Below are 25,924 nucleotides of genomic sequence, written 5' to 3' on the forward strand. Positions count from 1 at the left end.
TATGATTGTTATTTTTGATTTGATTTGATTATGGTTTCATTAAAATTGCACTGCATTTGATTAAAGGATCTTGAATGGCTTCATTGAGGCGAAGGATTTCCCCAAATAAGGATGCCTTAGAACATGCTGTCAAGGGTCTCGACAAGACAGCAAAGCTGGAGGTGAAATATATTAACTCTTTCAAAGGTATGATGATTAAGATTTCACTACTATTTCATTTTGTTATTTTAATTTCATAGCCTACCTCTTAATGATGCTAGGTTTACTTAAAGAACTTTCAGTTCCAAGGATGGGAGTATGAACAACTGTAACTCTTTAAACATCAAACCCGTGTGCTCACACCAGGTCGAGGGGTCTTTACCAAGGCCCATTTCAGTAAAGGAGACTTTGTAGTGGAGTACAGAGGGGAGTTGATTGATGCTGATGAAGCCCTAAGGAGAAGATCTATATACCATGGCAAATGTGCTGTCTTCATGTTTGACTTTCAATGGCATGGGAGAACTTGGTGGTAAGGCTATGTGTGAACTTCACACCTCTTCACACTCCATTTGAAAGACTTTTTATGTTGCACAGAGGGTTATGATTAAAGGAATTAATTACTTTGTTTGACTGTAAAGATGTGTACTTAGGAGATGTGTTAGTCGAAAAAACATTAAATGATCTTGCCTTAAGTTCTCGTTCTAAGACTCAGTGGGCCATTGTGTCAGGATCCAATAGAAGATTATGTTAAGGGAACTCTTAAATGGTTGATATTCTTTTTATTAGTATTGATGCAGCTCAAGAAGACAGCAGTCTAGGAAGGCTGGTCAATGATGACCACAAGCAACCCAACTGTAAGATGAAGAAGATCCTGACAGAGAGGCAACCACACCTGTGTCTCTTCGCTCTGAGGGACATTGATGTTGGGGAAGAAATAACATACGATTATGGTGGAGCTGATTGGCCTTGGAGAAAACAGGTTAGTTAATTTTGAAAAGTTGTAAGCACTTTAAATATGATTTAATATCATTAAGGTCAATGTACATAAATCAGAGGTCCTTCAGATTTTAATGATGTGCTGGGGATGATAGAGCAGGGGACATTTTAAGACTGAATCAAAAAGCATTGTTTCAGCACACAAAGTATAAAGTTAGTCGCAAAATTCCTCAAATACTGCTTTGTTTTTTATTGTAAGTGCTTATCGTTTTTCTCAAAAATCTGCACTCTCATGTTGAACTTGTTCTACAGGATGGAGCCCAGCTAAATGAGACAGACCCCGCAGAGAACAAGACCTTGGGAACTTCAGAGCAGAGTCCTCAGCGACCTGCAGCCTCTCAGATAGAGGTACAGAATTGTGCTGATCATTTTCTCTGATTTTTAAGGTGATCATACATAAGTTTAAACTGCTCCTGTTTGATTGACTCTGTTTATTATGTTTCAGTAACATTAAGATAAATGTTGTGAAGTCAAAGGTCCGTTGTGAGCCACATTCAGGTTTTGGTGATGTTCTGGGGTCCAGTCAGGATATTGTATTTTTAGTTCCCCTCCCCCTATCTCACACACACTTGTCAGGTCCACAGTGTTTGTGGGGACCCCTTAAGGTCAGAGGTCTGATGTGAGCCACATCCAGGTTTTCATGAAGTTCTGGGGTCCAGTCAGTATGTTGTTTTTCTAGTCCCCCTCCCCCTTTCTCACACACACTTGTCAGGTCCACAGTGTTTGTGGGGACCCCTTAAGGTCAGAGGTCTGATGTGAGCCACATCCAGGTTTTCATGAAGTTCTGGGGTCCAGTCAGGATGTTGTTTTTCTAGTCCCCCTCCCCCTTTCCCACACACACTTGTCAGGTCCACGGTGTTTGTGGGGACCCCGTTTAGTGAGCAACATGCTACACATTTAATGCTAAGAAGCCTGATTTTTTTTGTGCTTTAAACTCAAATTACATTGCAAATATCACAGTCCAATATCACAAGGTTACTCTTTTCTCCTTACCAGTTGTATAAGCTGTGGAAACAGGACCTTGAGCTCTGCTAGCACTACTTTAGCTTGGCATTGGAGTTGATTGATAGCACAGGAGACAAGTTTACGTCTGAAATCAGAGTCAAATAAATTATTCCTAAAGTAAAATTGTTTCTGCAAACAAAGTATAAATTTAGTCGCAAAATTCCTCAAATACTGCTTTGTTTTTTATTGTAAGTGCTTATCGTTTTTCTCAAAAATCTGCACTCTCATGTTGAACTTGTTCTACAGGATGGAGCCCAGCTAACTGAGACAGACCCCGCAGAGAACGAGACCTTGGGAACTTCAGAGCAGAGTCCTCAGCGACCTGCAGCCTCTCAGATAGAGGTACAGAATTGTGCTGATCATTTTCTCTGATTTTTAAGGTGATCATACATAAGTTTAAACTGCTCCTGTTTGATTGACTCTGTTTATTATGTTTCAGTAACATTAAGATAAATGTTGTGAAGTCAAAGGTCCGTTGTGAGCCACATTCAGGTTTTGGTGATGTTCTGGGGTCCAGTCAGGATATTGTATTTTTAGTTCCCCTCCCCCTATCTCACACACACTTGTCAGGTCCACAGTGTTTGTGGGGACCCCTTAAGGTCAGAGGTCTGATGTGAGCCACATCCAGGTTTTCATGAAGTTCTGGGGTCCAGTCAGGATGTTGTTTTTCTAGTCCCCCTCCCCCTTTCTCACACACACTTGTCAGGTCCACAGTGTTTGTGGGGACCCCGTTAAGTGAGCAACATGCTTCACATTTAATGCTAAGAAGCCTGATTTTTTTTGTGCTTTAAACTCAAATTACATTGCAAATATCACAGTCCAATATCACAAGGTTACTCTTATCTCCTTACCAGTTGTATAAGCTGTGGAAACAGGACCTTTAGCTCTGCTAGCACTACTTTAGCTTGGCATTGGAGTTGATTGATAGCACAGGAGACAAGTTTACGGCTGAAATCAGAGTCAAATAAATTATTCCTAAAGTAAAATTGTTTCTGCAAACAAAGTATAAAGTTAGTCGCAAAATTCCTCAAATACTGCTTTGTTTTTTATTGTAAGTGCTTATCGTTTTTCTCAAAAATCTGCACTCTCATGTTGAACTTGTTCTACAGGATGGAGCCCAGCTAACTGAGACAGACCCCGCAGAGAACGAGACCTTGGGAACTTCAGAGCAGAGTCCTCAGCGACCTGCAGCCTCTCAGATAGAGGTACAGAATTGTGCTGATCATTTTCTCTGATTTTTAAGGTGATCATACATAAGTTTAAACTGCTCCTGTTTGATTGACTCTGTTTATTATGTTTCAGTAACATTAAGATAAATGTTGTGAAGTCAAAGGTCCGTTGTGAGCCACATTCAGGTTTTGGTGATGTTCTGGGGTCCAGTCAGGATATTGTATTTTTAGTTCCCCTCCCCCTATCTCACACACACTTGTCAGGTCCACAGTGTTTGTGGGGACCCCTTAAGGTCAGAGGTCTGATGTGAGCCACATCCAGGTTTTCATGAAGTTCTGGGGTCCAGTCAGGATGTTGTTTTTCTAGTCCCCCTCCCCCTTTCTCACACACACTTGTCAGGTCCACAGTGTTTGTGGGGACCCCTTAAGGTCAGAGGTCTGATGTGAGCCACATTCAGGTTTTCATGATGTTCTGGGGTCCAGTCAGGATGTTGTATTTCTAGTCCCCCTCCCCCTTTCCCACACACACTTGTCAGGTCCACAGTGTTTGTGGGGACCCCGTTAAGTGAGCAACATGCTACACATTTAATGCTAAGAAGCCTGATTTTTTTTGTGCTTTAAACTCAAATTACATTGCAAATATCACAGTCCAATATCACAAGGTAACTCTTTTCTCTTTACCAGTTGTATAAGCTGTGGAAACAGGACCTTAAGCTCTGCTAGCACTACTTTAGCTTGGCATTGGAGTTGATTGATAGCACAGGAGACAAGTTTACGTCTGAAATCAGAGTCAAATAAATTATTCCTAAAGTAAAATTGTTTCTGCAAACAAAGTATAAAGTTAGTCGCAAAATTCCTCAAATACTGCTTTGTTTTTTATTGTAAGCGCTTATCGTTTTTCTCAAAAATCTGCACTCTCATGTTGAACTTGTTCTACAGGATGGAGCCCAGCTAACTGAGACAGACCCCGCAGAGAACGAGACCTTGGGAACTTCAGAGCAGAGTCCTCAGCGACCTGCAGCCTCTCAGATAGAGGTACAGAATTGTGCTGATCATTTTCTCTGATTTTTAAGGTGATCATACATAAGTTTAAACTGCTCCTGTTTGATTGACTCTGTTTATTATGTTTCAGTAACATTAAGATAAATGTTGTGAAGTCAAAGGTCCGTTGTGAGCCACATTCAGGTTTTGGTGATGTTCTGGGGTCCAGTCAGGATATTGTATTTTTAGTTCCCCTCCCCCTATCTCACACACACTTGTCAGGTCCACAGTGTTTGTGGGGACCCCTTAAGGTCAGAGGTCTGATGTGAGCCACATCCAGGTTTTCATGAAGTTCTGGGGTCCAGTCAGGATGTTGTTTTTCTAGTCCCCCTCCCCCTTTCTCACACACACTTGTCAGGTCCACAGTGTTTGTGGGGACCCCTTAAGGTCAGAGGTCTGATTTGAGCCACATTCAGGTTTTCATGATGTTCTGGGGTCCAGTCAGGATGTTGTATTTCTAGTCCCCCTCCCCCTTTCCCACACACACTTGTCAGGTCCACAGTGTTTGTGGGGACCCCGTTAAGTGAGCAACATGCTACACATTTAATGCTAAGAAGCCTGATTTTTTTTGTGCTTTAAACTCAAATTACATTGCAAATATCACAGTCCAATATCACAAGGTTACTCTTTTCTCTTTACCAGTTGTATAAGCTGTGGAAACAGGACCTTAAGCTCTGCTAGCACTACTTTAGCTTGGCATTGGAGTTGATTGATAGCACAGGAGACAAGTTTACGTCTGAAATCAGAGTCAAATAAATTATTCCTAAAGTAAAATTGTTTCTGCAAACAAAGTATAAAGTTAGTCGCAAAATTCCTCAAATACTGCTTTGTTTTTTATTGTAAGTGCTTATCGTTTTTCTCAAAAATCTGCACTCTCATGTTGAACTTGTTCTACAGGATGGAGCCCAGCTAACTGAGACAGACCCCGCAGAGAACGAGACCTTGGGAACTTCAGAGCAGAGTCCTCAGCGACCTGCAGCCTCTCAGATAGAGGTACAGAATTGTGCTGATCATTTTCTCTGATTTTTAAGGTGATCATACATAAGTTTAAACTGCTCCTGTTTGATTGACTCTGTTTATTATGTTTCAGTAACATTAAGATAAATGTTGTGAAGTCAAAGGTCCGTTGTGAGCCACATTCAGGTTTTGGTGATGTTCTGGGGTCCAGTCAGGATATTGTATTTTTAGTTCCCCTCCCCCTATCTCACACACACTTGTCAGGTCCACAGTGTTTGTGGGGACCCCTTAAGGTCAGAGGTCTGATGTGAGCCACATCCAGGTTTTCATGAAGTTCTGGGGTCCAGTCAGGATGTTGTATTTCTAGTCCCCCTCCCCCTTTCTCACACACACTTGTCAGGTCCACAGTGTTTGTGGGGACCCCTTAAGGTCAGAGGTCTGATGTGAGCCACATTCAGGTTTTCATGATGTTCTGGGGTCCAGTCAGGATGTTGTATTTCTAGTCCCCCTCCCCCTTTCCCACACACACTTGTCAGGTCCACAGTGTTTGTGGGGACCCCGTTAAGTGAGCAACATGCTACACATTTAATGCTAAGAAGCCTGATTTTTTTTGTGCTTTAAACTCAAATTACATTGCAAATATCACAGTCCAATATCACAAGGTTACTCTTTTCTCTTTACCAGTTGTATAAGCTGTGGAAACAGGACCTTAAGCTCTGCTAGCACTACTTTAGCTTGGCATTGGAGTTGATTGATAGCACAGGAGACAAGTTTACGTCTGAAATCAGAGTCAAATAAATTATTCCTAAAGTAAAATTGTTTCTGCAAACAAAGTATAAAGTTAGTCGCAAAATTCCTCAAATACTGCTTTGTTTTTTATTGTAAGTGCTTATCGTTTTTCTCAAAAATCTGCACTCTCATGTTGAACTTGTTCTACAGGATGGAGCCCAGCTAACTGAGACAGACCCCGCAGAGAACGAGACCTTGGGAACTTCAGAGCAGAGTCCTCAGCGACCTGCAGCCTCTCAGATAGAGGTACAGAATTGTGCTGATCATTTTCTCTGATTTTTAAGGTGATCATACATAAGTTTAAACTGCTCCTGTTTGATTGACTCTGTTTATTATGTTTCAGTAACATTAAGATAAATGTTGTGAAGTCAAAGGTCCGTTGTGAGCCACATTCAGGTTTTGGTGATGTTCTGGGGTCCAGTCAGGATATTGTATTTTTAGTTCCCCTCCCCCTATCTCACACACACTTGTCAGGTCCACAGTGTTTGTGGGGACCCCTTAAGGTCAGAGGTCTGATGTGAGCCACATCCAGGTTTTCATGAAGTTCTGGGGTCCAGTCAGGATGTTGTTTTTCTAGTCCCCCTCCCCCTTTCCCACACACACTTGTCAGGTCCACAGTGTTTGTGGGGACCCCGTTAAGTGAGCAACATGCTACACATTTAATGCTAAGAAGCCTGATTTTTTTTGTGCTTTAAACTCAAATTACATTGCAAATATCACAGTCCAATATCACAAGGTTACTCTTTTCTCTTTACCAGTTGTATAAGCTGTGGAAACAGGACCTTAAGCTCTGCTAGCACTACTTTAGCTTGGCATTGGAGTTGATTGATAGCACAGGAGACAAGTTTACGTCTGAAATCAGAGTCAAATAAATTATTCCTAAAGTAAAATTGTTTCTGCAAACAAAGTATAAAGTTAGTCGCAAAATTCCTCAAATACTGCTTTGTTTTTTATTGTAAGCGCTTATCGTTTTTCTCAAAAATCTGCACTCTCATGTTGAACTTGTTCTACAGGATGGAGCCCAGCTAACTGAGACAGACCCCGCAGAGAACGAGACCTTGGGAACTTCAGAGCAGAGTCCTCAGCGACCTGCAGCCTCTCAGATAGAGGTACAGAATTGTGCTGATCATTTTCTCTGATTTTTAAGGTGATCATACATAAGTTTAAACTGCTCCTGTTTGATTGACTCTGTTTATTATGTTTCAGTAACATTAAGATAAATGTTGTGAAGTCAAAGGTCCGTTGTGAGCCACATTCAGGTTTTGGTGATGTTCTGGGGTCCAGTCAGGATATTGTATTTTTAGTTCCCCTCCCCCTATCTCACACACACTTGTCAGGTCCACAGTGTTTGTGGGGACCCCTTAAGGTCAGAGGTCTGATGTGAGCCACATCCAGGTTTTCATGAAGTTCTGGGGTCCAGTCAGGATGTTGTATTTCTAGTCCCCCTCCCCCTTTCTCACACACACTTGTCAGGTCCACAGTGTTTGTGGGGACCCCTTAAGGTCAGAGGTCTGATTTGAGCCACATTCAGGTTTTCATGATGTTCTGGGGTCCAGTCAGGATGTTGTATTTCTAGTCCCCCTCCCCCTTTCCCACACACACTTGTCAGGTCCACAGTGTTTGTGGGGACCCCGTTAAGTGAGCAACATGCTACACATTTAATGCTAAGAAGCCTGATTTTTTTTGTGCTTTAAACTCAAATTACATTGCAAATATCACAGTCCAATATCACAAGGTTACTCTTTTCTCTTTACCAGTTGTATAAGCTGTGGAAACAGGACCTTAAGCTCTGCTAGCACTACTTTAGCTTGGCATTGGAGTTGATTGATAGCACAGGAGACAAGTTTACGTCTGAAATCAGAGTCAAATAAATTATTCCTAAAGTAAAATTGTTTCTGCAAACAAAGTATAAAGTTAGTCGCAAAATTCCTCAAATACTGCTTTGTTTTTTATTGTAAGTGCTTATCGTTTTTCTCAAAAATCTGCACTCTCATGTTGAACTTGTTCTACAGGATGGAGCCCAGCTAACTGAGACAGACCCCGCAGAGAACGAGACCTTGGGAACTTCAGAGCAGAGTCCTCAGCGACCTGCAGCCTCTCAGATAGAGGTACAGAATTGTGCTGATCATTTTCTCTGATTTTTAAGGTGATCATACATAAGTTTAAACTGCTCCTGTTTGATTGACTCTGTTTATTATGTTTCAGTAACATTAAGATAAATGTTGTGAAGTCAAAGGTCCGTTGTGAGCCACATTCAGGTTTTGGTGATGTTCTGGGGTCCAGTCAGGATATTGTATTTTTAGTTCCCCTCCCCCTATCTCACACACACTTGTCAGGTCCACAGTGTTTGTGGGGACCCCTTAAGGTCAGAGGTCTGATGTGAGCCACATCCAGGTTTTCATGAAGTTCTGGGGTCCAGTCAGGATGTTGTTTTTCTAGTCCCCCTCCCCCTTTCTCACACACACTTGTCAGGTCCACAGTGTTTGTGGGGACCCCTTAAGGTCAGAGGTCTGATGTGAGCCACATTCAGGTTTTCATGATGTTCTGGGGTCCAGTCAGGATGTTGTATTTCTAGTCCCCCTCCCCCTTTCCCACACACACTTGTCAGGTCCACAGTGTTTGTGGGGACCCCGTTAAGTGAGCAACATGCTACACATTTAATGCTAAGAAGCCTGATTTTTTTTGTGCTTTAAACTCAAATTACATTGCAAATATCACAGTCCAATATCACAAGGTTACTCTTTTCTCTTTACCAGTTGTATAAGCTGTGGAAACAGGACCTTAAGCTCTGCTAGCACTACTTTAGCTTGGCATTGGAGTTGATTGATAGCACAGGAGACAAGTTTACGTCTGAAATCAGAGTCAAATAAATTATTCCTAAAGTAAAATTGTTTCTGCAAACAAAGTATAAAGTTAGTCGCAAAATTCCTCAAATACTGCTTTGTTTTTTATTGTAAGTGCTTATCGTTTTTCTCAAAAATCTGCACTCTCATGTTGAACTTGTTCTACAGGATGGAGCCCAGCTAACTGAGACAGACCCCGCAGAGAACGAGACCTTGGGAACTTCAGAGCAGAGTCCTCAGCGACCTGCAGCCTCTCAGATAGAGGTACAGAATTGTGCTGATCATTTTCTCTGATTTTTAAGGTGATCATACATAAGTTTAAACTGCTCCTGTTTGATTGACTCTGTTTATTATGTTTCAGTAACATTAAGATAAATGTTGTGAAGTCAAAGGTCCGTTGTGAGCCACATTCAGGTTTTGGTGATGTTCTGGGGTCCAGTCAGGATATTGTATTTTTAGTTCCCCTCCCCCTATCTCACACACACTTGTCAGGTCCACAGTGTTTGTGGGGACCCCTTAAGGTCAGAGGTCTGATGTGAGCCACATCCAGGTTTTCATGAAGTTCTGGGGTCCAGTCAGGATGTTGTATTTCTAGTCCCCCTCCCCCTTTCTCACACACACTTGTCAGGTCCACAGTGTTTGTGGGGACCCCGTTAAGAGAGCAACATGCTACACATTTAATGCTAAGAAGCCTGATTTTTTTTGTGCTTTAAACTCAAATTACATTGCAAATATCACAGTCCTTTAAAACAAGGTTACTCTTTTCTCCTTACCAGTTGTATAAGCTGTGGAAACAGGACCTTTAGCTCTGCTAGCACTACTTTAGCTTGGCATTGGAGTTGATTGATAGCACAGGAGACAAGTTTACGGCTGAAATCAGAGTCAAATAAATTATATTTTAAGTTGATGACCATTGTACTCTGGTTTGATACATTACTTCATCCCTGAATTTCATATGACTCTGTTTTAATGTCATCAAAATGTTTTTATTCATTTCTGCTTCTAATTGTTGTTATGGTCTTTTTTTAGGGCTTAGTTGCAACTGGTCCCCTCCCCATAGTTAAAGGAGACAGGCTGGTTGCCTACACAACTTCTGATGACTCTGAGCAGGATGACATTCCTATCCCGAGGCTCAGGAGGACCAAAAGCATATTGGTATGCAACACACTGACATTGTAGGGAAAAGAAGTTTATATGAAACGTATCATCAGTTTTTCAGCTTTATTTGGACTTTTCTTTCTTTCCTTTTTTGTTTTCTGTAGATGAAAGACCAAACCAGTTTTGACTCGGATGAGCTTTTTGACCCCTCGTCCAATGACAGTGGAGAGGAATATGTACCTGGGACTAGTGAGGACTCTGATGGTACAGAAACCAGTGAAGTCCTTGATCTAGTTGACCCCAGAGAGAAGATGCTGGATAGCCGGAACATTTTAAATGTGGATGATATTGGAGATTCATGTCCCTCTCCACCAGAAGAAAGTGTCTCCTCACAGCAGGACAGAGGGCGCTCACCAAGAAGAAGAAGAAGAAGTAGCTCCGCTTCGATGCGTAAACGGCAACGTGTATTTAATGCTTCCTGCCATATAACATCCTCCAGTCATGCCCACTCATCACAACAGAGGGACGTGGCAGACACTGATGACCTGTCAAAAAGCTCAACGCTCGCCCCAGATCAATGTCTTCCTGACAGTACCTCCTCACCTCTTACTGATGGAGTTTCTGATGGTTTACTTTCCATCCCAGCTACCTGTAAGAAGGGGAATGGGTCCAGACTCTACAACAAAAAACAGTATTGTTTGTACTGTAAGTTGGGTGTTTTAAAGCTTGCAAGACATTTGGAGCGAGCCCATCCACTTGAGCCAGAGGTTGTGCAGGCTATGTCCTTCCCTAAATGCTCGAAAGAAAGAAAAATGCATCTGGAACACATACGAAATAGAGGCAACTTCGCACACAATGTGGAGGTGATGAATTCAGGTGTTGGAAGTCTTGTTCCTCGTAAACAACCAAGACAGGATTCCAAAGCTGGGGATTTTCTTCATTGTGCATACTGCCAAGGCTTTTTTGCAAGGAAACTCCTCTGGCGTCACGTAAAGGCCTGCAAGTTTAAGCCTCAAGTTCCACACAAACCACAGCCCGGGAAAACTCGTGTCCAGGCTCTATGTGCATTTACTGTACCTCCACCTCCTGGTGTCAAACATGACTTGTGGAAACTTTTGAACAAGATGACACAAGATGAAGTTTATACAGCAGTCAACTCTGACCGCTGTATTTTAGAATATGGAGACCATCTGTATAACCGACTTGGACATGACCCAGGCAAACATGAGTACATTAGGCAGAAGTTGAGAGAGCTCGGAAGGCTTCTGATATGCTCAAGAAAAACCACATCCATGAAGACCATACGGGACCACATCAGACCTGCCAACTTCATGCAAGTTGTTGAAGCAGTGAAGCAGGTGGCCGGTTATGACAGTGAAACCAGTACCTACAAGACCCCAAGCCTTGCTCTCAAAATCGGACATAGCTTAACAAAGGTTTCGCTACTTGTTGAAAGCAGGGCGAATGTTCAGAACGACCACGGTGCTGCGAAAGAAGCACGATCATTCCGCATGGTATACAATACCCGCTGGAATGAAATGATATCTGCAGCATCACTGAGAACTCTGCAGGAGTCCAGGTGGAACACCCCTCTGCTGCTTCCATTTACTAAAGATGTCCAGACTCTCCACTCATATTTAGACGAGCAACATCAGCAGACTCACGCAAAACTGTCCACTGAGACATCTCCAGAGTTATGGTCACATCTGGCAAAGATCACTTTAACCCAAGTCATCCTGTTTAACCGACGAAGAGCAGGTGAAGTTTCCAAAATGCCCCTGTCTGCGTTTTTGTCGAACAGTCAGTCAAATCCTGAGGATGATGTTAATGAAGCTTTGTCTGCTGTGGAGAAGAAGCTGTGCCAACACTTTAGGAGGGTGGAGATCAGAGGAAAAAGAGGTAGAAAGGTGCCTGTGTTGTTGACCCCATCTATGCAGCAAGCTTTGGATCTACTTGTCAGAAAACGACAGGGTTGTGGGGTTCCTAAGGAGAACAAATATCTGTTTGGACGACCACATGCCTTAACCTGCTACCGTGGGTCTGACTGTCTCCGGCATTTTGCCAAGATCTGCGGAGCAAAAAGTCCAGAAAGCCTGACATCAACAAAGCTCCGCAAACAAACTGGAACTCTATCGCAAGTCCTGAACCTCAGCAATACTGAGCTGGATCAATTGGCAGATTTCCTTGGGCATGACATCAGGGTCCACCGGCAGTTCTACAGACTTCCTGAGGGCACACTGCAGCTCGCTAAGGTTAGCAAAGTACTTATGGCCCTGGAGAAAGGACGACTGGCAGAATTCAAGGGCAAGACCCTTGATGAGATCAACATTGACCCTCAGGGTACTATATCCCTCTCTTTAATGCCTGTACATAAAAGAACACTTTTCCTAAAGTATTTTGTACATGTTAAAGGGCATTAATGCAACAATTTATAATCATTTGATGTTCAATAATGGTCATTCCTTTCCCCTCAATTCCCCACAGAGAATGTGCACCCAGACAGTGACGCAGAGGAAGCATGCGAGTCAGACTCTCCAGGTGTGTACTGTGATAAGATTTCAGACATGATCATTTATATTTATTTTAGGATATCTGTAACCCCTGTAAGCAGATGAAGTGGGGTTAAGCCGTGTGCTCCGAGGTCCTTCGACTGCCAGGTTCAAAGTGACTTGTAAGCGGTGTAAGTAAGCAGATGGCAGCTCTCCAGAATCCTGAAAAGTATCCATGAATTTAGCCTACAATTCCTCCCCGTCCTGTACCGTGCCATACGCAGAGTCAAGCTGCTGTAGATAGATGTTAGGGAGAGTATCTGGACTTTAATGTTTGATCATATCTGCTGGTGGTGGCAAAAGACTCTCCAAGATCTTCCTTAAACGTTGCATATCAGACACAGCAGGATCCTTCATCAATAAATCCACACTGGAACGCCAGGTATCAAAATCTGCTGAATGTGTAGGTCGAGGGGTTTTGCCAAAGAAAACACGCAGCTTTTGAGAGGAGAAGGAATGACTTGTGTGAGCCTTACTTTTAACAATATGCTCAACAACATACCCTTGAACATCCGGGGGATTCAGTTCATTAGCAGAGAGAGTCGAGAGAGAGGGTCGAGAGGGTTGTGAGGGAGACTGAGCCACTTTACTTGTGCTGGGAGGAGTTTGGCCTGTTTGTAGTGCAGAGACTGCTTCTGTCAGAGACATGGGTGCAGGTGAGGTTTTAATTCTTGAGACATCAGGTTGAAGGTCAGCTACTGTGTCACCAATCTGAGCCATCATATCCTTCAGAACATGAGCATAGTCTTGACCAGTTGCTTTAGCCAGTAGTTGCACGTCTGAAAGGTAAGTCTGAGTCTTTGTGGTGCCCACTTAACTTGCGTAAAGGTCAGACAACGCAGAGATTGTGTATTTAAGCGCACCGCTCGCAGTACTGAACGTATATGGTAAAGGTAACGCAGCAACGGCAGCAGTGGTATCAAACTCGACAATAAGATAGCCGAAAAAATCAGTCTTTATTATCTACTTTAAGTATTCGGCTAATAGGCCCAAAAAATCTACCACCTCTTCATCTGCTTCAGTACCAGTGGCTTTATCAACCAACACAGCATGTGAAATGACAATCTGAAGCTTTTCAAAAACCTTCATGTTGACTTTGTTCATTAAATACTGTTCAACAACCTCCTGGCTAGCTTGCCAAAAATGTAGCACTCAGATTATAGTTAATTAGTAGTTGGACTTGAGTGAATAATAGTTGTATTGGGCTAGTATCAGAAAACTTAGAGTTCGCTGATGGAGGCTGAGGACCAGTTTAATAAACACAAAAACCCCAGGGTTGAATGCACTTGAGAAAATTTTATACAGTGGAAAAGGTGGGTGATTATTTACAAATATACACAAGTTTGACCATGACCAAATTGACATCATCAATCATGAATGACAGGAAAACAAACACAATGCATCAACCAAATCAAAATGTTCACGTTATGGATCCATGAGAAAAGGGAATCAGTGTAAATTCATGAGCCTTTTGGTTTAAGAATCAGTTTGAGTGGACAGTCTATCGCTGCAGAAATCAGTTGAGTGTGTGATATGATTAAAATCCATGAGGAGAGTCTGCTGATTATGAGTGTGAAATGAGTGCATGGGGCTTGGGCTTAACGCCTCCTACCACACAGGTGGAACTGATGATGATGAGTGTCTTTCATAGAGATTCTGGGTAGCTCGCCATCCAACTGAAGATCCAGGATCAAAATCAAAGGTAAAAGAAGGGAGAGAAAAAACCCGACCTAACGTTCAACCAGTTAGAGAAACTCCGTGACCGACCTCGCGACTTCCGCGTTCCATCTGCTGCAGATATTTTACAACATAAGGCAGTGGCAACACAGAATATCTGTTTGAAAGTTTTAGTTAACTACTGACCTGCTGCAGCTCACTCCAGCGCTTACCCCAAGCTTCCCCGACAGACTATGTCACGTGAGCTCCCCAAACTACCGCGAGACAGCGCCGAAAACCTCGCGAGAACCCAAAAGAACTCGGAGCATATGGCTTAACCCCACTTCATGTGCTTACAGGGGTTACATATCCATTAAAGATTCATTTACTTATTTAAACTAAACTTGTCAGAAAATGAACACTGTGACATAAATCAGCATGAAATAACTGACTATAATGACAAACATACATTTGACTTTACACTTTGACCCATGTCCTGTCTGTTAACACAAGGTGGCAGCTTTAGAAGCTGTACTTGTGACAGTCGGGGAAAGAGAGGGCTTTTTGTATTTCTTTGGGGCTGTGCTGTTGTCCTTCACTTATTCACTTGGAATTTGGGTTTGGTTTGACAGTAGGCCTGTTTATGTTAAGCTATATATTGATTTCATTGTTTCGACCCATCTTATAGTTTCAAGAGCTATTTGGGTCACAAATTTTAGGTTAAAGAAATGTACTGATATATCATAAATGTTGTGAATAGCAAATGAATATTTTAGGATTAGGGATGCAACAGTATTGTAAATATGGTAGTATCAAAATTCTCACTACAAGAGTGAAATGTGACAGAGAACAACATTGACACAAGGAGGCAGCTTTAGAAGCTGTACCCTCCTCTGAGAGTAGAGCCACGCTAACCAAACAGAAGCAGCTGTAACGGTAACTCGTGGTGTAGATCTTCATGTGTTTCTGCAGCTCTACCTGCTTCAAAGTGTGCTAAAGCAAGGTTTTCTGAAGTCAGCACCATGTAGGATTAATAACTGTAGCTGTGACTTGAAGCTAAATGAACTGTATATATTTTAAAGGGCATATTGCAGGTTAAAGACAACTTTTAAGAAATAGAGAAATAACCTAAAAGTAATATTTGGAAAGAAATCCTTGATTTAAAGTGATTCTCCGGGATGGAACAAGTTGGGTCCTATCACAAGGTTTAGGGCAGAAATTACCCCTACAGCAGTGTTTTTGTGCAGCAGAAGCCCAGAGCGCTCGCACCCCCTCCCTGCTCCTCTGCCGGTTTCTTCTGCACTCAGACGGGGCCATATTTTACTTGACCAAAAACACAAATAAACAGACTCCCACCGAAAAAATCTGATATGGGTCTGCATTCACGCTTTATTTAGAGAATTTTCAGCGCATTACTTTCACACAAAAACTCCGCTAAATAAGGCTCTAGTTCTCATCATGTCTCTTCGTCCTGGCAGACTACCTGCGTTTGTTTATATCTGGCACACCGCGCGCGGACTGATACACTAAGCAGCGAGAGCCTCGTAGCCAGCTGTGGCTTTGCAGCGGAGGAAGCACTGTTTTACTACACGATGAGCTGTAACACGCTGAAAATTCTCTAAATAAAGCGTGAATGCAGACCGATATCAGATTTTTTTGGTGGCAGTCCGTTTATTAGTGTTTTTGGTCAAGTAAAATTTGGCCCCGTCTGAGGGCAGAGGAAACCGGCAGACAAGTAGGGAGGGGGTGTTTGGTGCGAGCGCTCTGGTCTTCTACTGCACAAAATCACTGCTGTAGGGGTAATTTCTGCCCTAAACCTTGTGATAGGACCCAACTTGTTCCATCCCGGAGTATCACTTTAATACAACACAGGATTTCCTGGAGACATCTTTGTCCTTTTTTTTTTTTTTTTTTTTTACTTCTGCATTAAAAACTATAATTTGAATGTGACGTCACAGAGGGGAGTCCCTCTTATTCTGCCTCTGTCCAATATTAAATAAACGTGAATCCGACTGTCACTCCTGTCAATTAAGAAGAAGAAAATTGGTATTCTGATACATATGATGTTCCTCAGGGTTATATTTATGAGCCTGTTAGGAAAGATGGAGAGCAGGAACAGGGCAGGATGAGGAGGAATAACATCCAAAGGAGAGCTGTGGAGTTGTGGTGTGAGGCGAACCAGAGGAGAATGGAGCAGGTGTCCTGGTGAGTGAGCGCTGTTAGCTAGTGCTGTGTTCTCATCAGCGTATGTAAAGTTTGAGATCAAATACACTGACTTCAAATAAAGTTAACAAGTAGTACATGTATATGCTAATCATAAAGCAACGAGCTTGAATTTTCATGATAAAGCCCATAGAAAGAAAGACAGATAAATCTATTTCAGAGGTCTATCCACTAATCCAGAGTTAGAAACCAAGATGGTGCCCAGATCACATTTCCAGCGGATTGAAACTCAGGCTGAATCACTGACAAATCCTTGTTTACGTCAGTCATGGAGAGCTGGGCGAGAGGCTGCTGCCGCCGGGTAACTGTCAGTTGTCTGTATTGACAGAGCAGCTGCCGCTTCAGTCTCACCTGGACCTGGCTCTGGTATCCCATCCTGAACTCCATCCACAGACTGTATAAAACGGACTCCATTATATTGCCTGGCAAAAAATCTTCCTGTTGTTTTTTTGTAATTGATGCTGAAACAAAGTTCCGTCTTGTCCCCTGCACAAAATGAATACGACCACAAAAGCTGACTCCATCGAGTCTGAAAAAAGGTGGATTTGATATCCTGTTAAAGAGCATATTGCAGGACTCGTGTCCCTTCACTCTGCTTTAGGCTGATGTGGATAACAGGTGGTAGTAAGTGAGAGCGGAATTTTGAAGTCTGTTTTATTGTAATTTATTAATTAATTTGACCATTCATTAAGATAATTAAATACTACATTTGTGTTGGATGCAGAAAAACTATCTTAACAGGACATGAAGTCCACTTTTTCCAAAATAGGAAGATGAATGGAGTTAGCTTTGTGCTCAGATTCATTTTGTACAGGTAAAAAGACAGGACTCTGCATTGGTCACTAAAACAACGCGGTCGTCTGTGGTGATTATTTTAGAGAGAAAGATTATGAGCCTGATGATATGATGGAGTTCAGGATGAGATATCAGAGCCAGGTTTGGATGAGACTGACACAGTGCTGTCCCGTCACAGCTGCAGGTTCGCCGGTGTTACGGCCAACCTGCAGCTGCAGCAACTGCCTGACCGCGAGCCCGGCTCTCCGGTGGCAGACAACGTAAACACGGATTTGTCAGAGATTCAGCCTGAGATTCAACCCGACAGAAATGTGAGCTAACGTAAGCACCGTAGATAAGTCTGGATTTGTTTTCCGACACTGGATCAGTGGACAGACCTCTAATAGACCTCTCTGTCTGTCTCTCTATGGCTCTGTTAAAAGAGCCCAACGCTGCTTTGTGATCAGTTACTACTTATTTTAAGTTAACAGATCTGACTTCAAACGTTAAACCTGCTGATGTGAACACAGCTTTAGTCTTCATATCACTAGCAAACAGCGCTCACTCACCGAGACACCTGCTCTGTTCTCCTTTGCTTCTCCTCACAACACAACTCCTCTGCTCTCCTATGGCCGTTATTCCTCCTAATTCTGCGCTTTTTTCTTGATCTTTACTTGGCTAAAAGGGTCATAATAATAAGCCTGAGGACCATATCGTGACGTCACTTTCAAATCCTGGTTTTTAAGAAGTAAGAAAATCTGAACTAAAATGTCTCCAGGAGACTCTGGGGTTTATTATTTTCGGAATTTCTTTCAGGATAGAGTTCTTAGTTATTTTACTATAAACTTCTTAACAGTTCTCTTTAACCTGCAATATGCCTTTTAAGCAGTATTTATTCATCCATCTTTTAAAATGCACCTTAATCACCTTAATACATGGTTAAATTAAATGATACTTTGGAAGAAACACAATACACATAAACCGATCTCACTCACTACCACCTATTATTCACATTGCTTAAAGGCGGAGGGAGGGAATGTGAGGCCCCTTTGCTGACACGATATTGGAAAAAAAGGGGCGTTTTAAACAGCTATATTGAAAAAAAAATTGAGAGAAAATAAAGAAGGCTAACAAGGGGGGGAGAGAAATAGACATATCTTGGTTATACAGTGTTGTGTTCAATTACATTAAGTGTATTTATCCATGATATTCCTGGCTATTCATTTTCCACTCTGACATTTTTTTCAAAGTCATGATTTTTTTGACAATACCCCAGTAATACCATTACTTTGGCCTGAGATTTTGACATCTTAACATCCCCATTTAGAAATACTATACAGTTTTTCCACAACTAGTGTTTTACACTAATATTAAAATGTGTGAAGGATATTTGTTGATGATGTAGTGGATCATTTTTTCTTTTCTATTTGTTTTTAGTGAGTCAGGCAACAACTCGCCAGAGGAGAGAAGATGAGGAGTCAGATGGGGACCTGAGCGATTCCTCAGGTCCACTAACTCCACCACAGCGGAGCAGAAAACGTCAGTTGTACTGTCTGTTAACCATGTATAATATATATGTATGTCCAAAGTATAATACACTTCAAAAGTAGTGGTATTGTTAAGGAATCGGATCGCTGAGGATAATGGGATCATTGATGACAACAATCCCCATCCCTGCTATTTTGTAGCTATTTGCTTTAGTTGAGATGGTAGGCACAGAGCTCAACCTTTGTAACAGTAATAGAGTCAACATGTTTTTCTGTGTTGTTGATCGTTCATAGACTTGTGCTCCTTAAATATAATTTCGAGAACTATTCTAGAAACAAAACATGTTTATCATTGTTTTCAATCATTTTGCAGCTCGCCAGCCTCACCTGAAAAGGACCTGGAAGAAGGAGGAGGTCCTTGCTGTTGAGAGACACATGATGTCTTTCATTACATCTTGCCGTGTTCCCGGTAAAAGCGAATGTGAAAAGTGCCTCCAACAGGAAAAAGTTGCCCTCAGGAACAGAAATTGGCTGGCTGTTAAGTTCTATATTAAGAATAGAATTACATCTCTTAAAAAAAATATGTAGTGACCCTTTTTTTGAGATCTAAAGTGTTCCATTTGCAAATGACTCTTTGTTAGAATTATGATCTCAAGGACCTCTTCAGAATTTTTGATTTTGACAATTGTTGCAAGGTGTTTTTTTTTTGTTTTTTTTGAGAATAAGTCCATCTTTTTCTAGTTTTCAAGTTATTCAAGTCGGCTTTTTTTTTCGGATAAGGTTGACCATGTGTGGTCAGTTATCTGTTACCCGAGATTCTTCATGTTGCATTAAACTCAGCAGTTACCATGATACCGCAACAAGAGTGGTCTAATCATTTTTTCCGTAGTTGTAGATAATCTAAAGCATCTTGTGCTGACATTTCAGCGAAAGAGGCTTCTATAAGAGAGACTTTATTTGACTTTATCTTATATTATATGAATGATGATAATATCATGTGGTATCATGATTAATGTCATTTCTTATAGGAACTTTTGGTCTCAGTTCTGACCTTAAATGTTGATGTGATATGTTGAATTGTTGTATGTTTGAATTACTCACTGCGTTATCATAATCATTAGTGTAAAAAGGAAAGAGACTAAACTGTAAATTAATTGCTTTCAGTTTGAACACAAGTCCTTTAAACAACAGAAATCCTACCAGTAGCATCTCTCAGTGAATCCAGAGCAGAATCCTTCACCTCCTGCCTCAGTGTCTGAAGGTCCAGGTGTTGAGGATTCACTTATTGCGTGCTGGTTCTCCCTCTCCATCAGGCTGTTGTGGCTCAGAAGGGTTAACAGCTACCTAGTACCAGCAGCTGGACTGAAAGAAATGTGACTTAACATGGCAGAGTTTTTGAGTGGCTCCACAAAGTGAGTTTGACCTAACTTTGTGTAAAGTGGTACCCAGAAAGTGAGAAAAACCTTAGTGTGTATATTTAGACCCCAAATGTAACTGAATACCTGACAGGTCCCCAGATGACTGCTTCTGGTCTGGTCAGGGACCTTTACTTTGTCTGATTGAAAATTTGAAGTGATAACTGTGCTAATGTGCATCCCAGGATGTTGCCTGATTTTTTTCAAGGCTGTACAACCTTCAGAAAGGGTGGTTCCCAGAATGGATGATCTGTACAGGTAACCTCACAATAGCACAAAAACAAGGCTGTGTGTGTGTGTGTGTGTGTGTGTGTGTGTGTGTGTGTGTGTGTGTGTGTGTGTGTGTGTGTGTGTGTGTGTGTGTGTGTTTGTTGCTGCTGCTGCAGAGGAGATCAGGGATTGGCTGGAGAAGCTGATTGGCTCGTCTGGGATCCAGACCTTGCCATCATTGTATCGGGGTCACTTCAAGGCAGACTGGGATCTGCAGCTGTGGTGGTGAGTATTGTTCTGACAGCAGCAGAACATGTACTGTCTCATCGCTCCAAACTTTGTTAAACTGTGTTCAAAGCTTTTGTTTGTTTTGAAATTTGTGTTTCTTTTTGTTGATAAAGCCTTTTGTTTGAGAAACATGTGCTCACCTTTTTTCAGTCTGTTTTGGTTGTGTTCAAGCTTGGTTTAGAGTTTGTCCTTTCTTTGTGAGATGACTGAATGTGGTGTGAATAAATAAATAAATAAATAAATAAATAAATAAATAAATAAATAAATAAATAAATAAATAAATAAATAAATAAATAAATGTTCAAAATCAAAAACTAGTTTTGTTGTTGGTTTGAAGACTGGAGAAGTAGATCGTGTCAGGTATTTTACTTTTTTTTATGTCACAGACTCTGCTCCCCCAGACGGTTGTTTAACATACGTAGATCAACATGCCGACAAACTACGACACACCACAGCACGATACCTGTGACTGCTTACATCCAGGTAGTAGAGCTTTAGAACATCGTGGCAGCAGACATTAATTAGAGCTCCAGCTCCAAGTAGTGCAGGCTGAACTACAGCTTAGATAAAACAACAGCAGCAGCAGCAACAACAACAACAGAGTTAAACAGCAATCGGAGTGTGAGTAACATGTCAACTTTTGTTCTGGTGCTGTTGATGTTTTGATCAGCTGACTCCACATACACAGCCTTTGAGTCAAAGGGCTCTAATTTCGTAGACCAGGCACAAGCGCAGGCGCACCTGCCCTGCGCCGGCCTTTGCTGCACAGACAGGGCGTGACCAGCGCACTTTGCAAGTTTCCTGCAGTGCCAAGAGAGGTGCACTGAAGGCGCAGAGAGGCGCAGTGGAGTGCAAAGTCCACGCCTCCCTCCGCACAAATGGCAGAGAGGGAGGAAAAAAGCCATGAGTGGGTTTAACACAGCCGAGCGCTGTTTTCACCAATCAAATGAGCGCCTCTCCTTGCCTTTAAATGCCCTGCTGCCGAGGTGCAGCGTCTGATTGGTCTGTGTCATCCCCAGCACCGCGGAAACAGTGTGCTGGAAAGACCCGGTAGTGGAGACGGTCAGAGCCGCTGTCCCTGCAGCAGGAGAATGGACAGCGGGGCGTATCAGAGGACACGAAGCACGTCACCGTGTGGGCCAGCTCCTGGGACAGATGTAATCTGTTCCTTTGTCATTAATAGGAGTACAAAATGAAGAGACAGTTACACAGCTGGCTTATCCATTCAGAATACTTTTGATCCACCTGCACTCCTGGTTTGTCATCGCCAAATAGAAGAAGCCAGATATATACTCAGTATCAGATGTTAAGGCTGTTTATTGTTTAATCGTAAAATGTGCATCAAACTTCCAGCTGCTGTCAGGTTAACTTTCCATTATGACAAACGGCTTTAATCTGACATCAGATGTGACGGGACAGTTAATATAGATATAAATGTATATGCTGGTTCAGACGGTTACATTAAATATAATATAATAGAATAGAATAGAATAGAAAATACTTTATTTATCCCCGAGGGGAAATTCAGGAGTCACCGCAGCATTTAAGAAAACAAAAGTAAGACAGAGTATAGAAAGTGCAAAAAATGTCCATAAGAAATTAGATGACGACATCCCGTCCACCACTCGTCCACCACTTTCCAGCCCAGCCAGTCTCCACCTCCACAGGGTCCAGGACTGAGCCTCCCCAGCAGTCTGTTCAGTCTCTGTCTCCTGGATCCTGTCTGCTCACAGCAGGCGAAGCTCCTCCGATGTGTTGCGGCGTCCGATGTCAGCTCCGTCAGCCACGTCTGTGAACAGCACGAGCTGCTGGGTTAGCACAGCTAGCTCGTCCATCCCCTGGAGCTGGATCCCACGTTCCCAACAACAATGGATGGAAGGACAGGTCCACGTCGTCACCTCCCAGCTCACATCCGAGAACCAGCACGTCGTCCTCACCTCCTCCTCCTCAGCTTGAGGGAAATCATCTAGCCCTACACTAGTTAGCATTGACATGCTACAGGCTGCTAACAGCTAATTTTGCATGTAAACAATGCAGCCATGGTTACATGTAGGATCTCCAGACAAACACAGGAGAAAAGTAGTCAAAAATATCGCAGAAGCCACAAAAAGTTTGGTGTCCGTGACCAACAATGAACCATACAAAGTGATGATCCACTCCAAATACAAAGATGACGAAAAAGAGACGAAAAAATTACAAGAAACGGACAAAGAAGAGAGAGCTGCTGCAACAAGCAGCTACTTGGGTAGCGCCTAGCAACGGAAAGTAGTAGAAACTAGCAACTAACAACTAACAACTAGAAAATAGTGATTGCTGTGATTGTTTATTGCATTAAAATGTGCCTGACACTCTGGAAACCTGCCTCTGAGGCTTTGTTGACGTGTGCGCCTGTCACTAAATTACAGCTGTGGAGGGTGCGCTCCGCTTTGTGCAGAGAATAGACCAGGTTGGAGCTGGTGAGCTTTCAGCGCACTTTCTGCACTGTTTTTGGCAAGAAATTGTCCCTGTGCCAACATGAATCTGCTGATACCTCCCCCTGGTGCGCAGTCAACTCCCCCTGGTGCGCAGTCACACCCATCTCTGTGCGGACGGTCACCAAATTGTCAAATTGGCAGCGCATGGCGGTGCGCCGCACAAAATGAACACTGTGCGGGGTGCACCAGGCTTGCGCCCCCTGCGCTGCGCCATGAAATTAGAGCCCAAAGTGTTGCTGTGCCGTGATACAGACCACAGTTTGGGTACACTTTGCACTTCAAGCTCCAGTGTGAGGAGAGTGTGAGGAGTTTAAACTGGTTATGAAACAGACTGAAGATTTATCTGAACTGAAACTCAAATTAGCTGAGACAGGAACCATGTCTGTACTCAGGACAGGTAGAAGTACCTTTTAAAGAAAGCTCAGCCTTGACTGAGCAGTTTAGAGTGAACAGCCCATGTATAGAGGACAAAGTGCCTGTGCTGCTTTCTATCATTGTACACACATCACAGACCTGACCAGTTCTGGTTAGTCACTGGTTCATCTCAGCTCCATTTCTGTTCTTACAGTTTTTATAACTGTCACAAACTTACAGATAGTTAAAGCATGAAAATCCATGTACCATGAGTTCAACTGATCTTCAATAATGAACCAAAAATAACTCCCAGCCATGTCTTCCTACTCTCTCTTTTCTCACGTTTCCTGTCTCTTTACAGCTGTCCAATCAAACCCAGGCAAAAATACCAGAAATAAAGGTTCAAATTTAAACAGGTTCACAATAAGATCAGCGTTTCTACACATTAAACCAGGCTTCACATCCAACCAGTCACGCTTTAACAAAGAGCAGAAGAAGTCAGGTATGTACAAATGAAAAGTGAACCGTTGGAAGATTAAGGAGATTTTTCATCTGAACTGAAGGATTCTTCAGTTTCGAAGTTTAAAAACTCTGAAGCCGTTTGTTTTAAAGTTCCCAGAGAAATAAGAACAGCTGTACACACAAACACATGAAGTCAAGTAGCAAACACAGCTGAGTCTGATTGTCATACATGTCTAAGCCAGGCGTACACTGTGCGATATTTTAAATCGTTTGACTCAGCGCCATCTCAAACTGCACGATTTGATCGCTGAGTTCAGATGTTCACAGACCATGAATCATGTTCTCACACTACACGACCCGATGCTCTGATGCCACTGCTCACGCTATACATCAACGCATCGGACTCTGTTTCCTTCTTCTTCTATGGCGTTAGGGAGCAAGACTCTGGTATCCAGCTCTGCAACGTGAAAAGGAGGAGAATAAAAAACTCGAAAGTAGGAGACACACTGAAGATGCTCAACAACAAATAAGCACACTGCCTTGGCAATTTGTGCTGTCCTATGTGAAGGGACAACAAACAAAAAAAGAAGAAGACGTGTATGGACAAGGAACTGTCTGGGCAGATGTAGGAAATAAGGTTTCTCAATTCTTCGGTGAGAACAGGAGGTAAGTAGTGACAGCTAAATTGAACTTTGGACCAACTTCTAAACATCACTTCAGAGATGGCTCATGCTCTGTGTGGTAGGTTGAGGCAAGTCTGCTCGTGGTACTGCTCCTACTCTATGATACCTTTACGAGGAGCAACCAGGATTTCTAACATTTGATTTTCTTGGGATCAATGAATTTGTGATTGGGAGCATGTTGTGAGGTATTAATCTCTCTCATTACTCCACATATACTGCACGAGGCACAACACATGATTGAGACAAAATTCATCCCGATCCCAAAAATAGACACAAGTGGCAAATCGTCCCAAAACGAGCCAATAACCGCACAGTGTATGCCCAGCTTTAGAGATGTGCTGATGGTCCGGAGGTGTGACTGAAGTCTCTGTGGACGATGCTCAGCTTAAATGATGAAAAAAGTTCATTAAAGAGAGACCGCTGCTGGAACAGGGAACAACATGCTGCTGAGACAAGCTGCTGTATTCAGAGAGTCGGGGATAACGTGGGGTGATTACAGAGTGAAGTGCGGCTGCTCCATCAGCTTGTGAATGGAAGGGAGTGTGGTGGACCTCAGAGCAGCTTGTGTCTCCTCGGTGCAGCTTGGTCCCTGCAGAGAGCTCCTGTTTGCCAGAGAGGTTTTATTTGCCAATGAAGGACTGGCAAGCCGTTCATTTCCTCCCTGAGGAGGCAGTGCTGGCAAAGCTTTTATTAACTCTGGGTGAAAACAGACCGTGTGACGGAGCAGCTCGAACAATGTCAGACTGAACGTTTGATTTGATTTGTCCGTCGCAGGAAATAAAACCTCCTCAAAGGTCGTGTTTGTGTCACAGCTTCTCCTCAGACATGGCAACCACCTGAGTGACTGACAGGTAATCTGAGCCAGCAGCAGACGGCAGATACACTCCACCATGGTGTCATGTATGAGAGCACACGCACACACACACACACACACACACACACACACACACACACACACACACACACAGACAAAAAGAAAGTGTGTGTTTACTTTCCCCCCCACTGTCACCCTGGTGACGCTGAAGCTGTGAATAATTCAGCCTGACGCGTTGATACCCACTGTACGGTTCCCAGGGACTTTATAATCTCCACTGCTGTGTAACATACAGCCACTGTTACACTCACACACTCTGCTCGTATTAGGCCAATAATGGTGCTGTCTTCTTTGGTCAAAGCATGGCGTTAAAGGTCTTTGCACACTGAGTTCGTTTTATTCAGATGTGTTTTTTGGATCCATAATCCGACAAACAGACACCTTGTACACTGTCTCTGGTGCGTTTATTTTGCATTATTTGCAAAAATTCACAGTACGAGAAAAATGGAATCATCACGCGGTGATTAAACAATTGACCTGAGCAGCGGCTGTCAGCATGTCCTATGCCATGCGGGCGCAGGCACGCAGACACACCTTCACACACATGTTCACAAGTCTTCATCATTTAAACATCGACAACAATGGATTCATCAAGCCA

At 42.7% G+C, this 25,924-nt stretch overlaps 2 protein-coding genes across 4 annotated transcripts in view; one reads left to right on the forward strand and one right to left on the reverse strand.

The window, feature by feature from the left end:
• btbd11b (BTB (POZ) domain containing 11b) overlaps positions 1-25,924 on the reverse strand; it is a 154,291-nt gene that overhangs the window by 80,925 nt on the left and 47,442 nt on the right. The gene's annotated exons all lie outside the window — the stretch shown is intronic.
• LOC141795973 (uncharacterized) lies at positions 11,424-19,154 on the forward strand. 2 transcript variants are annotated; one of them, XR_012598854.1, is made up of 4 exons: positions 11,424-12,129; positions 12,362-12,415; positions 18,517-18,618; positions 18,940-19,154. XR_012598854.1 is itself a non-coding variant. In XM_074676811.1 (4 exons), exons 1-4 carry the CDS (start codon positions 11,650-11,652, stop codon positions 19,152-19,154), a joined length of 939 nt encoding a protein of 312 aa, XP_074532912.1. In that variant the 5' UTR covers positions 11,424-11,649. The 2 variants fall into 2 exon arrangements, 1 of the variants encoding a protein (XP_074532912.1); XM_074676811.1 differs by having other exon boundaries at positions 11,424-12,217.

Source organism: Halichoeres trimaculatus, unplaced genomic scaffold (genome assembly GCF_033239565.1).
Source record: "Halichoeres trimaculatus isolate MK-OKI-2021-1 unplaced genomic scaffold, fHalTri1.1 fHalTri1_scaffold_10, whole genome shotgun sequence".
NCBI lineage: Eukaryota > Metazoa > Chordata > Actinopteri > Labriformes > Labridae > Halichoeres > Halichoeres trimaculatus.